The sequence below is a fragment of the Magnusiomyces paraingens genome, assembly GCF_902498895.1.
Source record: "Magnusiomyces paraingens strain CBS 517.90 genome assembly, contig: contig3, whole genome shotgun sequence".
NCBI lineage: Eukaryota > Fungi > Ascomycota > Dipodascomycetes > Dipodascales > Dipodascaceae > Magnusiomyces > Magnusiomyces paraingens.
The window spans coordinates 2,683,362-2,695,880 of NW_022474069.1; the positions used below are offsets into that span (position 1 = coordinate 2,683,362).

General features: G+C 35.3%; 5 protein-coding genes across 5 annotated transcripts; 1 reads left to right on the plus strand and 4 right to left on the minus strand.

Annotated features, from left to right (window-relative positions):
* Positions 1-5,263: 5,263 nt before the first annotated feature.
* Positions 5,264-6,970, plus strand: SAPINGB_P004127 (uncharacterized protein; the record flags this gene model as incomplete). The annotated part of the gene is made up of 1 exon (XM_031998842.1): positions 5,264-6,970. The coding sequence occupies one exon, from the start codon at positions 5,264-5,266 to the stop codon at positions 6,968-6,970; it is 1,707 nt and encodes a 568-aa protein (XP_031854733.1).
* Positions 6,971-8,017: 1,047 nt separating this feature from the next.
* Positions 8,018-9,052, minus strand: SAPINGB_P004128 (uncharacterized protein; the record flags this gene model as incomplete). The annotated part of the gene is made up of 1 exon (XM_031998843.1): positions 8,018-9,052. The coding sequence occupies one exon, from the start codon at positions 9,050-9,052 to the stop codon at positions 8,018-8,020; it is 1,035 nt and encodes a 344-aa protein (XP_031854734.1).
* Positions 9,053-9,247: 195 nt separating this feature from the next.
* Positions 9,248-10,279, minus strand: SAPINGB_P004129 (uncharacterized protein; the record flags this gene model as incomplete). The annotated part of the gene is made up of 1 exon (XM_031998844.1): positions 9,248-10,279. One exon carries the CDS (start codon positions 10,277-10,279, stop codon positions 9,248-9,250), a length of 1,032 nt encoding a protein of 343 aa, XP_031854735.1.
* Positions 10,280-10,435: 156 nt separating this feature from the next.
* On the minus strand, positions 10,436-10,981 carry SAPINGB_P004130 (uncharacterized protein; the record flags this gene model as incomplete). The annotated part of the gene is made up of 1 exon (XM_031998845.1): positions 10,436-10,981. The coding sequence occupies one exon, from the start codon at positions 10,979-10,981 to the stop codon at positions 10,436-10,438; it is 546 nt and encodes a 181-aa protein (XP_031854736.1).
* A 223-nt stretch (positions 10,982-11,204) lies between these two features.
* SAPINGB_P004131 (uncharacterized protein) lies at positions 11,205-12,260 on the minus strand (the record flags this gene model as incomplete). The annotated part of the gene is made up of 1 exon (XM_031998846.1): positions 11,205-12,260. One exon carries the CDS (start codon positions 12,258-12,260, stop codon positions 11,205-11,207), a length of 1,056 nt encoding a protein of 351 aa, XP_031854737.1.
* Between the last annotated feature and the right edge of the window lie 259 nt (positions 12,261-12,519).

The following is a 12,519-nucleotide window of genomic DNA, read 5'->3' on the forward strand; positions in this document are numbered from 1 at the left end:
ATCACGAAGCAGTCGGTCCTAAAGATCAAATTTTTTTAGCTGATTCAATTAAATATATTCATCTACACACGATAATAGTCTAGCAAATTAACCTAAGTCACTTATCTTAAAATTTTAACTAACTGATTAAGCTCATAATGGATCCTCCATCGCCTCCTGACACTCCTCCACCACCAACTCCTTACATCAAGCCTGTGTGCTGAAAGCTTTATAAATCTATCAAGCAATCCAAGCATGACCCTTACCTATCTTACCTTAACTTACTCCAGAGTATTAAATTATAATTTAAAGGTTTTATTAATATAATTAGTTGATAGTTAAATACAAAAGTTCAATTTTTTCTTCTCTAATCCTTTAGTGGTTGAAAGCTTTCTTGGGCTCACAAAACTAGATACTCGTTTGAGCCTCACAGAGCTGAAAAGGGAGAATAGACTAGCGATTGTGTGTCTCTTGGTTTTTAATAAACTTTAAAGCATCAATATTAAATCTTTCTTTACTAAAAAGAAAAAAACAATAAAAAATATCTTTATTCTAAAACAAAATTTACTCAACAATAAAAGATGGAACAGTGAGAATTCACCAGTACATAACTGTTCAGACTTTTGCGCGGCGACAATGACTTCTAAAAAAAATACCTACGCGTGCGTGTTTGAAACATTTTCATGATAAAATTTACTTAAAGTTTGACATGTACTACTTGAAAAAAATAAAAAAAAAAAGAGAAAAAATTCAACAATATTAATATTGTAAACAATCAACTGTAAACAGTCAAAATCTTTACTAAATGCTCTTTATCTTGATATCATTCTCTCTTACATTATAAAAAAAAAAGCCATTAATTTTAAAAATTGTCATCATCAATAGTTTTAAAACGTTTAAAGCCTTTAAAAATGTTATGGCATATTAAAAACTTTGAATATATATATAGTAGAATATAGAGCTGGCATTAAATGTCTGTTTATTTGTTTTGATTCAATATTTATTAATAAAATCAGCCCCAAAGCTGCCCATTTAATTGCCTAGATTTGATGATTTTCTATCTAATATTGTGGTTTTTTCATATCAGGTTGTTTTGATTGATGTGTCTCAGGTAGTCTGGAAGATGGGTCTTAATCCCAGCATTCTAAGAACAAGCAAAATCAGTTTGCTGGTCCTAAACTTGCCCGACCTATTTTTACTTATCGTCACGGTCTCTCAGGTATTCCTTAATCCCCTCCACTAAATACGCAACTTTCAATTGCCGGCATTCTAATTAAACTGAACAGAGAAATCTGATTTCTTGCTTTCCAAAGTACCCTGGAAACTCAGAGGAGATTTATACTCCCATACACTCTATCTAGGGAAAGGAAGGGTATCTTGGAATCGAACCCAGTACCATTCGCGGTCAAAAAAGTATATTTTTCATATTAAGCCAACCAAATTTGTACTTTCTTTTTATTAAATTGTTTAGTTGCCTATTGTCATTCATTTTTGTTAAAAAAATTATTATTTAAAATAGTTGTCAGGTTGCATATGTTTTTATATCTCTTGGAGGGTAAATATTTAAAAATTTAAAAGGTCTCTTGGCCCAGTTGGTTAAGGCATCGTGCTAATAAACAAGCAACTTCCTTGAGATACGCGAGGATCGGCGGTTCGATCCCGCCAGAGACCATTACTTTTTAATACTTTTTAGATACTTCAACATTTTTTTTTATTGAAAGAATGAATTTTGAAAGTGAGATTTGTTATTGTGTTGAGTTTGTATAAATTGGTGAGTTGGGTGTGAACAAATGTTTAATTTTTTTGGTGTATGTAATAGGGTTATGGGGCCCCGTGACTTTTGAGGTTAGGGTTATGTATGTAAAATTCAAAACTAAGAAGTATCATCATCATCATCATCATCATCATCATCATCAACATCAACATATCAGAACAGAACAGTATATTATTGAGGAGGAAAACAAGTCAATCTTAAAATCAAAAATGGAATAGAAAGTGAGTTGATCTGAGATAAAAATAAAAATTAAAAAATAATTATAGACTAAATCACTAATATTTACCACCATAAAACTTGACAAAGTGCAAATTTTTTAACAGGCTTAAAGTGTAATTCTTTACCTATGAAATTACTAGAGTAAGAAAATTGAATCAAGACTCGCTTTATTTTGTGATAACAGTATTGCTTACTCCATGTTATCAAAATGCTAAGATATAGAAATTACCTATTTTTCTTTTCTTGTCGTCATTTTTTTTGGACAGTTTACTTACATAAATCACAGGAAATCACCCACTTACAAATTAGTGTTTTTCAAGACGTCCAGAGCTCTTGGTTTTTCAATTAATTCAAATAACAAATGTTATATATATCAAAATAAAATCATAAAGTGGCTAAACGGAAAAAAATTTAGGATACTTTGAGGTCCCCCCAGAGAAATTTTCTTTTTTAGAATGCTATCCTTTAGCAAAATGAAGGAAATTATTATAAAAACAACTCGATTTCTCCCAAGGTTTCAATTTTTTTTAAAAAAAAGTCATTTAATAAAAAAAATCTTTCCTTTTTTTTACATACTTTTTTTAAAAATATTTTTCTTCTATGAGTCGAAGTTCAGCAGGCCATTTGACCTTTTCAGGGTGTTATTTTTTAAAGTCGTAGTATTATCCAGTTCATAAATTTTTTTTATTCTATATATTTTATGTATATTTATTTAATTTCTGATTAGTAAATACTGTTTTTAGCATAAAACTTAAAGAGAGGTCTCTTGTTCTCTATAATTCCTATTTTTGCTATTGATCCCTCTTAATTTAAAACCATGAAATCCATTAATTCAATTCAAATATTTTTTCAAATGTCGGATAGAACCTTTTCTTTCTCACAGGACCTCGTTTCTCTTCAAACAGTTTATATTGATAAAAATATTATTCACGTTTATAAAGTTCCTATGGAAGTGGGTATATTAAAACGACTGAGATCCCAAACAGTACACACTTGGCGTGTTAAAACCACTCCATGAGAAAAGGAAATGTTAACACCCATCACTTCAAAATCATCATTTCTTCTTATATAAGAAGTGTATATATAATATATTACACTTTTAAGATTTAAAAAAATAATTTTTTTTGTCAAAGTATTTAAAAACTATTAACAAATATTTGTTTCATCTTTTATTGGGGAGATTTACGGGCTATCATTTATCTGTATTTTCATTTTATACAAACTCATTCTAACACACTAATAAAGGTTTTTTTTGAGTAACAATGATTTTATACTTAGTATCATACTTCGAAGTTTACTTTTGCCTTTTAAAGATCAAAAGCTTTAAAAAAATACATATATTTTATTTATAAAAATTGAAAGAAAAAAATCAAATCAATGAATGTCGTATCCATATTTGGTGTAGTCATATTGGGAGGAAGATTGGAAGCAACAAAAAAAAGCAATCTATAGGCTAAAATTAGTAGATATATTTATAATGTCTATATCTAAATGTTTTAAATGAAAATAAAGTAGGTCCATATGCGAAAGCTAAAAGTAAAAATTAAATGTTGATATTAATTCAATGGGTGTTTTAGCAACTATTGGCTTCATATTTCTATGAAAACTATGTATACTGAATAGTCTATAATTGGACAACAATTTTTTTCACAGTTTTTCCTTTTTTTTTTCAGAGTTAAAAAGATAAGTTCTTTTTTGATAGATATCAAAAAAAAAATTAAAAGTTATTTAACACTTTTTAAATTAAAAATAAAAGAAAATAATAATAAACTGTGATGGGTCTTTTTTTTCTTTATGAGTATGACCCACATGTTAGGTTTTATTGTTTTTTTTTTTACAACCTCATGTGTCAACTATTTAATTCCTATATACTAATAAAAAGAAAAAATGGATGCTTGATTATAAAAAAAGCCGCACAAAGCACTAATTGTGGAATCCATATTTATTGGAAAAAATAAAACTAGAAACTAAATCCACCAATCGTTTTTTTCGTTAAGAATTTAACTTTTTTCCAGATATTTACAAAAAGAAACGGTTTTTTCTAAAAAAATTAAGGGCAAAATCAATCAAATTAAATTAAATTAAATTAAATTAAATTAAACGAAAAAACGAAAAAAATAAAAAAATATTCAAATATATTTTGCTACCCTCCAAAAGTACGCAATAAAATCGAATCTTTGTAATTTTGACAAACTGTATATATAGTTTGTTTGATATATCAAAAAAAAAATTGTCAGCTACTAATAATAGGGGAAGAAGATCATGATCATATTCTTTATTTTAATACCCAGTAAAAAATAACAAAATAAATAACGGCTTTTTTTTATATATAGCACGTTTAAAAGCCACAACTTTTGATCCCTCAATCCCACCAAAATATATAATTCCATGAAATATCGTAAATAAAAGCGCGCTTATTCAACGTTACAAATTTGCAGCTAGGGTTTTACCGGCCATGCAAAAACCTCCCGGATGTCCACAAAGAGATGAGGTAGCTCGCAATTTTCACGTCAAATTGCGTCTTTTGAGATCGAGGATAGTAGTATGACATTTTAAACGACTACGTAGTTATTTCGGTTTGGGAATTCAACCCATCATGTAACTAATTTGACAAAAAAAAAAAGGTTTCCGTTGTCGGCCCTTCTGTTTATGAAAAAAAAAAAAAAGGAAAAAGAAAATCCCGAAAATTAAATGAAAACCAAGAAAAAATTTTTTTTTTAAAAAGCAAAATCAATTGAAAAATTTTTTTTAATAAGTTTTGAAACTCGAATTATTTTATAATTTGAAATCTATTTTTTTTTTTTGAAAGAAAAAAGTGACTTTAAAAATTAACAAATTATAAGTTCCAGTGTAATTTATATCGCGAAGTATTTTTTTTGATTTCATTTTTACCCCATACACAAATTCTTCATATTCTAAAAAAAAATACCTATAGGTATTTTTTTAGTTAAATAATATAAAAGCTTCTTTTGGAAAGTTAATACTAGTGTAGAATGTTATTTTGCGTGTTCCAAAATAATAAATTGAACTCTTTGAGGGGCAGAGTTTTTTTTTTTTTTTTTTTTTTTTTTCAACAGCCTCAATTTTTTTTTCAACAAACATGTTTTTTTCCTGATTTACAAAATAAAAAAAGTGGCTTTTTTGTTTACTTAATACTCATGACTTTGTTTGAAGTATATATTTAGTAGTTTGTGTTTTTTTTTTTTAATTTCAATATTATAAATAGATTTAAAATTCTTCTTATGTTTGAGAATTAGTTAAAGATCAAATAACCGTTTGCATCGAAAAAAAATGTCCCAATACAACAATAACGCTCCTGAAGAAGTATTCCAAACCACAACTCACAGACATCCTGCGCCTGGTTATAATACTCAACATGACTCCTCGGGCTTTCCGGCGGATACCGAAAAGGGTCAGTCTCTTAAAGAAGTACATACAGCTTCTGTGGAGTTGTCAGGAGATATCACTAAAGGCAAAGTAAAGCGTGAGCTTAAGCAACGTCATGTTTCTATGATTGCTCTTGGAGGAACTATTGGCACCGGTCTTTTTATTGGTACCGGCTCTGCCCTTGGAGATGCTGGGCCAGTAGGTGCACTCATTGCATATCTATTCATGGCCACAATTGTTTACTCACTTGCCCAGTCAATTGGTGAAATGTCTACTTTTATTCCAATCACTGGTTCTTTTACCGTTTTTTGCACCCGATTTGTTTCACCGGCATTGGGTGCGTCAATAGGCTGGCTTTACTGGTTTTGTTGGGCTATTGCCTATGCCATTGAACTTTCAATTGTTGGGCAAGTTATTCAATACTGGACTTTTGCAGTTCCTTTGGCTGCATGGATTGGTATATTTTTTGTTGTGATTAGTTTACTCAACTACTTTCCGGTTAAAGTCTATGGCGAAATTGAATTCTGGGCATCTTCCATCAAAGTCATAGCAATTGTGGGTTGGCTTATTTATGCACTCTGCATGGTATGCGGAGCAGGGGAAACAGGACCGGTAGGATTTCGTTACTGGCGCAATCCTGGGCCTTGGGGTCCTGGCATATTGGCTTCAAACAAAAACACTGGTCGGTTTTTAGGCTGGCTTTCGGCCTTGGTTAATGCTGCATTCACATACCAAGGTATTGAGCTTGTAGGCCTCACAGCTGGTGAAACTGAAAATCCTCGTAAAACCGTACCACGTGCCATTAACCGTCTTTACATCCGCATTTGTGTGTTCTTTATTGGCTCCATTTTTTTCATGGGACTTCTTGTTCCATTTAACGATCCTCTACTTAGTTCTGATGAATCATATGTTGCCTCTTCTCCTTTTATTATTGCAATTGTGAACTCAGGTACCAAAGTTCTTAACCATATTTTTAATGCTGTGATTCTCTCCACTATTCTTTCAGCGGCAAATTCAAGTGTATACATTGGTTCGCGTATTCTTTACGCCCTTGGTTCTTCTGGAGTTGCTCCCAGACATTTCACTTGGACAACCACTAATGGTGTTCCTGTTATTGGTGTAACTGTTACATCTCTTATTGGTCTTCTTGGCTTTTTGTCTGTTTCTGATGGATCAACAAATGCTTTTAACTGGCTGGTTAACATTTCAACAGTAGCTGCTCTTTTGGCTTGGGCTGGAATCTCATTTTCTCATATTAGATTTTTAAAAGCACTTAAGTACCATGGAATTGAACGAGCAGAACTTCCTTTTAAGGGAAAGGGGGGTGCTGGATATGTTTGGTATGCACTGATATGTGTTATTTGCATCACAATCATTCAAGGTTTTACCACGTTCTGGAACTTTAATGGTTCTGACTTTATCGCTGCATATATTTCCCTTTTTATTTTTATTTTCCTCTATGTTTTATTCCAGTTTGTGATCTTTAGAGGTCCTCTTTTGCAGGCACCTGAAGATATTGATATTTTCACTGGACGCAGAGAAGAAGAACTTGTGGTCATGGAAAAAGAAGATATGAACCTATGGGAAAAAATTCTCGATTACATATTTTAAAAAAAATATTTTTAAGTAATTTTTTTTGTATTATAATTATGAAACTTTCTTTCTTTCAAAATATTTCAATAAGTAAAAAAAAAAAAATTAAATAAAAAATAACAAATTGATTAATTTAAGCCAATATACTCAAAAAAGTGCGTCAGCCCGGAGTCGAACCGGGGGCTCTTCGATGGCAACGAAGAATTTTACCGCTAAACCACTAACGCTGTAAAATATTATCTCTTTGTTTAAAAATTTATTATTAAAACAAAAGTATACATAATGAAAACAAGAAGAATAACGCAGACACTGCGGCGGTTCGTTCCCGCCAGAAAAAAACTTGAATAAAAACAAACAAACAAACAGACACTGATATTACAGTTTGAATATTATTTAAAATTTTGTTGTTTAACGCTCTGTTTCTTTTTAGCTGGCGTCAGAAATTATTTTCGGGCTGTTCGAGATGCAATGTTGAAATCAAATTTAATGTTCATTATGAAACGAAAAGATATATAGTAAGAACAAAAAGGATATAATTCTTTCCCTTGAATAGAATCAAATAAAAAAGTTAATAAACTTTAAATGGTAACAAACGAATATTTGAAAAATAACAATATATATATATATAAATTAAAATATAAATTAAAATTATACGCAAAATAAATTTGTTTTATTGTTGCAACAGAAAAGGACATTCATTTGACCGTGAAGGCCATGAGTTCGACTCTCATTGCCATACTACAGAGGATCCTAGTAAAAAAAACTAACTTTTCAGTTTAGTTTAATTAGCTTATAAGCTTTAATTAAATATGACTCCGGAAAGTATTTTAGACAGTGGAAATTAAGAAATACAAAAACTTTCATGAGAATACTTAAAAATATGTTGAGTAGGTTTGAGATTGACCTGTTGTTTCTTTCTGTTCCTTATTAGCCGGTATCGAGATGCACATCCTGAAATATCAAAACAATAATAGAGTTGATACTGATGTCAAATAATTTTTATAATTTTTAAATAAAACAATGAACCAAATATTAAAAATATCAATCTAAAAATTGTATTTATATTTAAGCATTATTATCCTTAAGTTCTAAAAGAGAATTCACAGTTTCAACAATAGTGTCGTCCAAAGTATGATATTTGATGCCGAGTAATTCGTTGGTAACATGGTTATCATACTGATACACCTTCTCTACATTTTTGTTTCCGGTACCTGGCTGGCCAATTGCAATCTTTCCTCTAAGTGCAGGAACCCTTTCATTAACAATGTCAAGAAGCGTTTGAACTGTGTAAAAATCGGAAGTCAGAAACAAACGTTTACCTGCAAGAGAAGGCTTTTCGAGAGGCAAGACGTGAGCCAAAGCTACATCACGAACGTCTACCCAAAGATCTGGGTTATTGGAATATGTGTCTGTAGTATCGTTTGGCTTAGAGTGAATCAAAAATTTCCACAAAAAAGCATTCGAAGTATTGATGGCTTCCGGTGAAGCAACTTGTTGCAAGAGGGGTCCGAAAATAAGTGTGGGATTGACAGTTGTACCAGTGAAGTTTGGTTTTTCTTCTGCAATAAAGTCCCAAAATGCACGCTCGGCAAACGTCTTACTGCCACGGTAAGTCAAGTTGAGATCGGAGATAGCTTGGTCCCAAGTTACATCAGCCCAGGTTTTTTCGGTGTGAACAAAACTGTGATCATAATACTTGGAGACGTTGTTAATGGCAGCATTAGAAGAGGTGATGACCACTGTAGTAACTTGCGGGGCGTGTGTTTTTATAGCTCGGAGAATATTTTTGGTGCCTTTGATTGCTGGATCTAAGAGCTCCTTGACTGGATCAGTTTTAGCAGAAAAAAAAGGTGATGCTGTGTGAATGACGGCTGTGATGGATGTATCCTTGAGAGCCTCGTCAAAGGCATCAGGTTCTTGAATGTCTTCGACAATTGCAATTTCCAGAGGTTTATTGGGGAAAGTTGCAATTAGATAGTCGCCCTTTTCCTTTGAGCGAACAGTGGCCTTAACAGAGTATCCGTGCTCAAAAAGGGTCTTAAGCACATAGATGCCCAAAAAACCGGAAGCGCCGGTAAGTAAAACTTTAGAATGTGTCATTTTTTTTTAGTAAAGAACTTAATCTGAAGAATGATTGGTATTGAAGAAAATGTTCCTCGTGAAATATATAAAAAAAAATTATAGAAGAACATTCTCCCTCCTACTTATATACTAAAATTCTATATCGGAGTTCCGAACCATTAATCAATAATCAATTATCAAAACAATATTGCGCCATTATTACAGATTTCAAGTTTACAAAAAGCTTTTGGGACGGAGATTCACAAGAGACTTGAAAGTGTCAATCATAGATTCTTCGAGTGTGTGGTATTTGATGCCCAGAAGATCATTGGTAACGTGGTTATCGTACTGGTACAACTCGGGCAACTGCTTGTCGCCAGTGCCTGGACGGCCCACTGCGATTTTGCCCTTAAGCGCGGGAAACTTTTCATTTAGTACATCAAGGATAGACTGAGTGGAACAGAAGCCGGGAGTGACAAACAAGCGTTTGCCAGCCAATTCTGGTTTTTCGAGAGGCAGGACGTGAGCAAGAGCAACATCACGAACATCAACCCAAAGGGCCGCATCATTGGCATACGAATCGGAGGTGTCTCCAGGAGTTGATTCAATAACATTTTTCCACAAAATGGCGTTGGACGTATTAAGTTTCTCAGGAGAGGTAACATCTTGAATAACAGGGCCATAAACCAAAGGTGGGTTGACGGTGGTGGCAGTAAAGTTTGGCTTTTCCTCAGCAACAAAGTCCCAAAGTGCACGCTCGGCAAATTTCTTGCTTGCACGGTATGAGAGATTCAAGTCAGAGATTGCCTGCTCCCATGTAATTTCAGACCAGGTGGCTTCTGTGTGGACAAAGCTGTGGTCGGTGCGCTTGGTTACGTTAGAGATGGCAGCATATGATGATGTGACCACTACAGTGGAGACTTGCGGGGCAAAAGTCTTGATTGCCTGAAGCACATTTTTAGTGCCCTTGACTGCCGGATCCAGGAGTTCCTTAAGAGGATCGTTTTTGGCAGCAAAGAAGGGTGATGCTGTATGAATGACGGCTGTGATAGCAGAGTCCTTGAGCGCATTCTCAAAAGCATTGGGAGCTTGAATGTCCTCGACAATTGCAATTTCAAGAGGTTTCCCAGGGAACTTGTTAAGCAAGTAGTGGCCTTTTTCCTGTGAGCGCACAGTGGCTTTAACAACGAAGCCGCGGGTCAGAAGGGCTTCAAGAGTGTGGATAGCAACGAATCCAGAGGCACCGGTAAGCAAAACTTTAGTCATTGTTATATATTATAGATAGGAGAATTAAACTAAAACTGATTATGATGTTTTTTTTTAAAAAAAAAAGAATTAAGTGGAACAAATAAACAAATGTATAAGATTTGAAAAAGTTGTACAGATTGGTCTTCTTAAATAGGTTGTGTTTTTGGGCTTAGATTATAAGCGTGCAGACTCCCGATTGGAAACGCTTACCCGGCGTGAAAGAGTTCGGTACCCCACAAGTCTCGTAGTAGATCCAAACGCCCCCATCGTCCACTCCATGGCTCCTGCAATGTTTGCAGGGCGACCGCGAAAAGGCGGAGATGGAGGTGGAGTCACGACTCCATGTCTTTCGGGAGCAGCGATAGTAGTAGCTACCTGCGGTGCCCGCACAGCAGGAGTAGGATTAACATTGGCAGTAGTAGCACCATCACCAGCATCTGTTAAATGTTCAACTTGGGCGCCAAAACCAGTCAACTGCTGCTCATACTGCTGCTGCTGTTGCTGTTGCTGCAGCTGGGCAGGTCTTGCCGAAGATCCCCCATTGGACATGCTTAGTGTGGCTGGCGGTACTGGACGTCGAGTCAGAACGTAATAGGTACGCGTTGGCGTTTTTACAATTCTGGCTGGTCCGACTACTGCAGCCCAGGTTGGGATTCTTGGTCTGGAAGAAGGCCCTGCAGACTTTTGAGACTGTCTGTTAGTCCGCTTTTTGGGAGCCATTTTCAAGGGCTTTAAATTCGGATACTTTTTTAGTTCTTAATATGTCTGACCGACTCTGTTGAGATTTTTTTTTTCTTTATTCTTCAATCCGAAGAGGAAATCCAGCCTACTATATACTTGAGCATTTTTGCAATTTTTATTTATTTTTTCTTTTCTTCTAAAAGGAACTTTGTGAGATCTGAAAAATAGATCGCGAGAAGATCTCTATGGTCGTCATCATTATTCATGCCTGTCGCGCCAGAGCTTGGAGCTGCCCGCGCAACTCGGAAATATCGGAGGGTCCAGTACGGCAGCAGCCGCCCACAAGCCGCGCACCAGAAGCATACCAATTAGGCAGAAACTCGTGGAAACAGAGATTAGTCTCATCATCTGCCTTGGAGACACCTTCTGGGTTTGGGGCCCATTCCTTCGTTGTTCCATTGTAGATCTCGCCCGAATTGGGATACACGACGAGTGGAAGAGGCAAGTTCACACGTGCCAGTTCTTGCGAAAGAGTGTGGAGGGCTTTATGGGCACGGTGTGGTGGCAGACAATTGGTGCCAATGGAAGTAACGCGGAGACCAGGTGAATCTCGGTATTTTGCAATGAGATCGACAACAGCAGTTAATGGAGAGCCGTCTGCAAGAGCAGTTTCATCGGAAGAGTTGATTGAAAAGGCTAACCAAACAGATGGTGGATTCTCTACTTTTGTCTTGGCCAGAAGATCAAGCAAGACTTTGGTTTCCAGGAAAGTTGGGATTGTTTCGAGGGCAATAATGTCTGGATTGGCACTAAGCAGAGCATCCAGCCGGGGCTTGTGGAATTCTTGTAGAATCTTCTCGCCTTCTTTATCATCTGTAAATCCGTAATCACCAGTGTATTCTTGACCAGCGGCCAAATAAGCGCCATAGGGCCCGATACTTGCGGCCACAAGGGGCTTGATTCGGTCTGTAGTGGCCTCGTTTTCTTTCCAAAAGGCATCACGGGCTTCCTGCGCAATCAACACGGAATCTGCAATGTATTTTTTCGCAAGATCATTATAATCACCAGGTCCTTGCTTTTCTTCAAAGTAGCGCACAACTCCAGGGAAGCTTGCTTGGTAAGAAGCTGTGGTCACAATGTCAGCGCCAGCGGCAATATATGCAGCATGAACGTCACGAAGAGCCGCTGGATCAGAGATCAAAAGCTCAGCAGACCAAAGATGGGACGAGCCAACTGGCACGCCACGAGTCTCAAGTTCTGAGCCTAAACCGCCATCAAGAACAAGCACCGCAGAGTTGTATGGTAAAATCGAAGTCATTTTTTTTCGTTTATTTCGGGAGATGAGTTTGGATGGTAGGCCAACAAAAAATTATTTAAAAATGTTCCAAAAAGGGCAGTTTGGTGGTCATATATATGTCTACAAGCTGTGAAATGACGAAATCAAAACCAATTATGACGAATTCTAAAATGACAGAAAACGGTTTGAATATACTGGAAACCCACTAAAGAGTTCCGGGTGCTTTGAAAAGATCTTTAGTATCCCGAGTTCCGAATCAAATCGTAAACACTTGGGACTT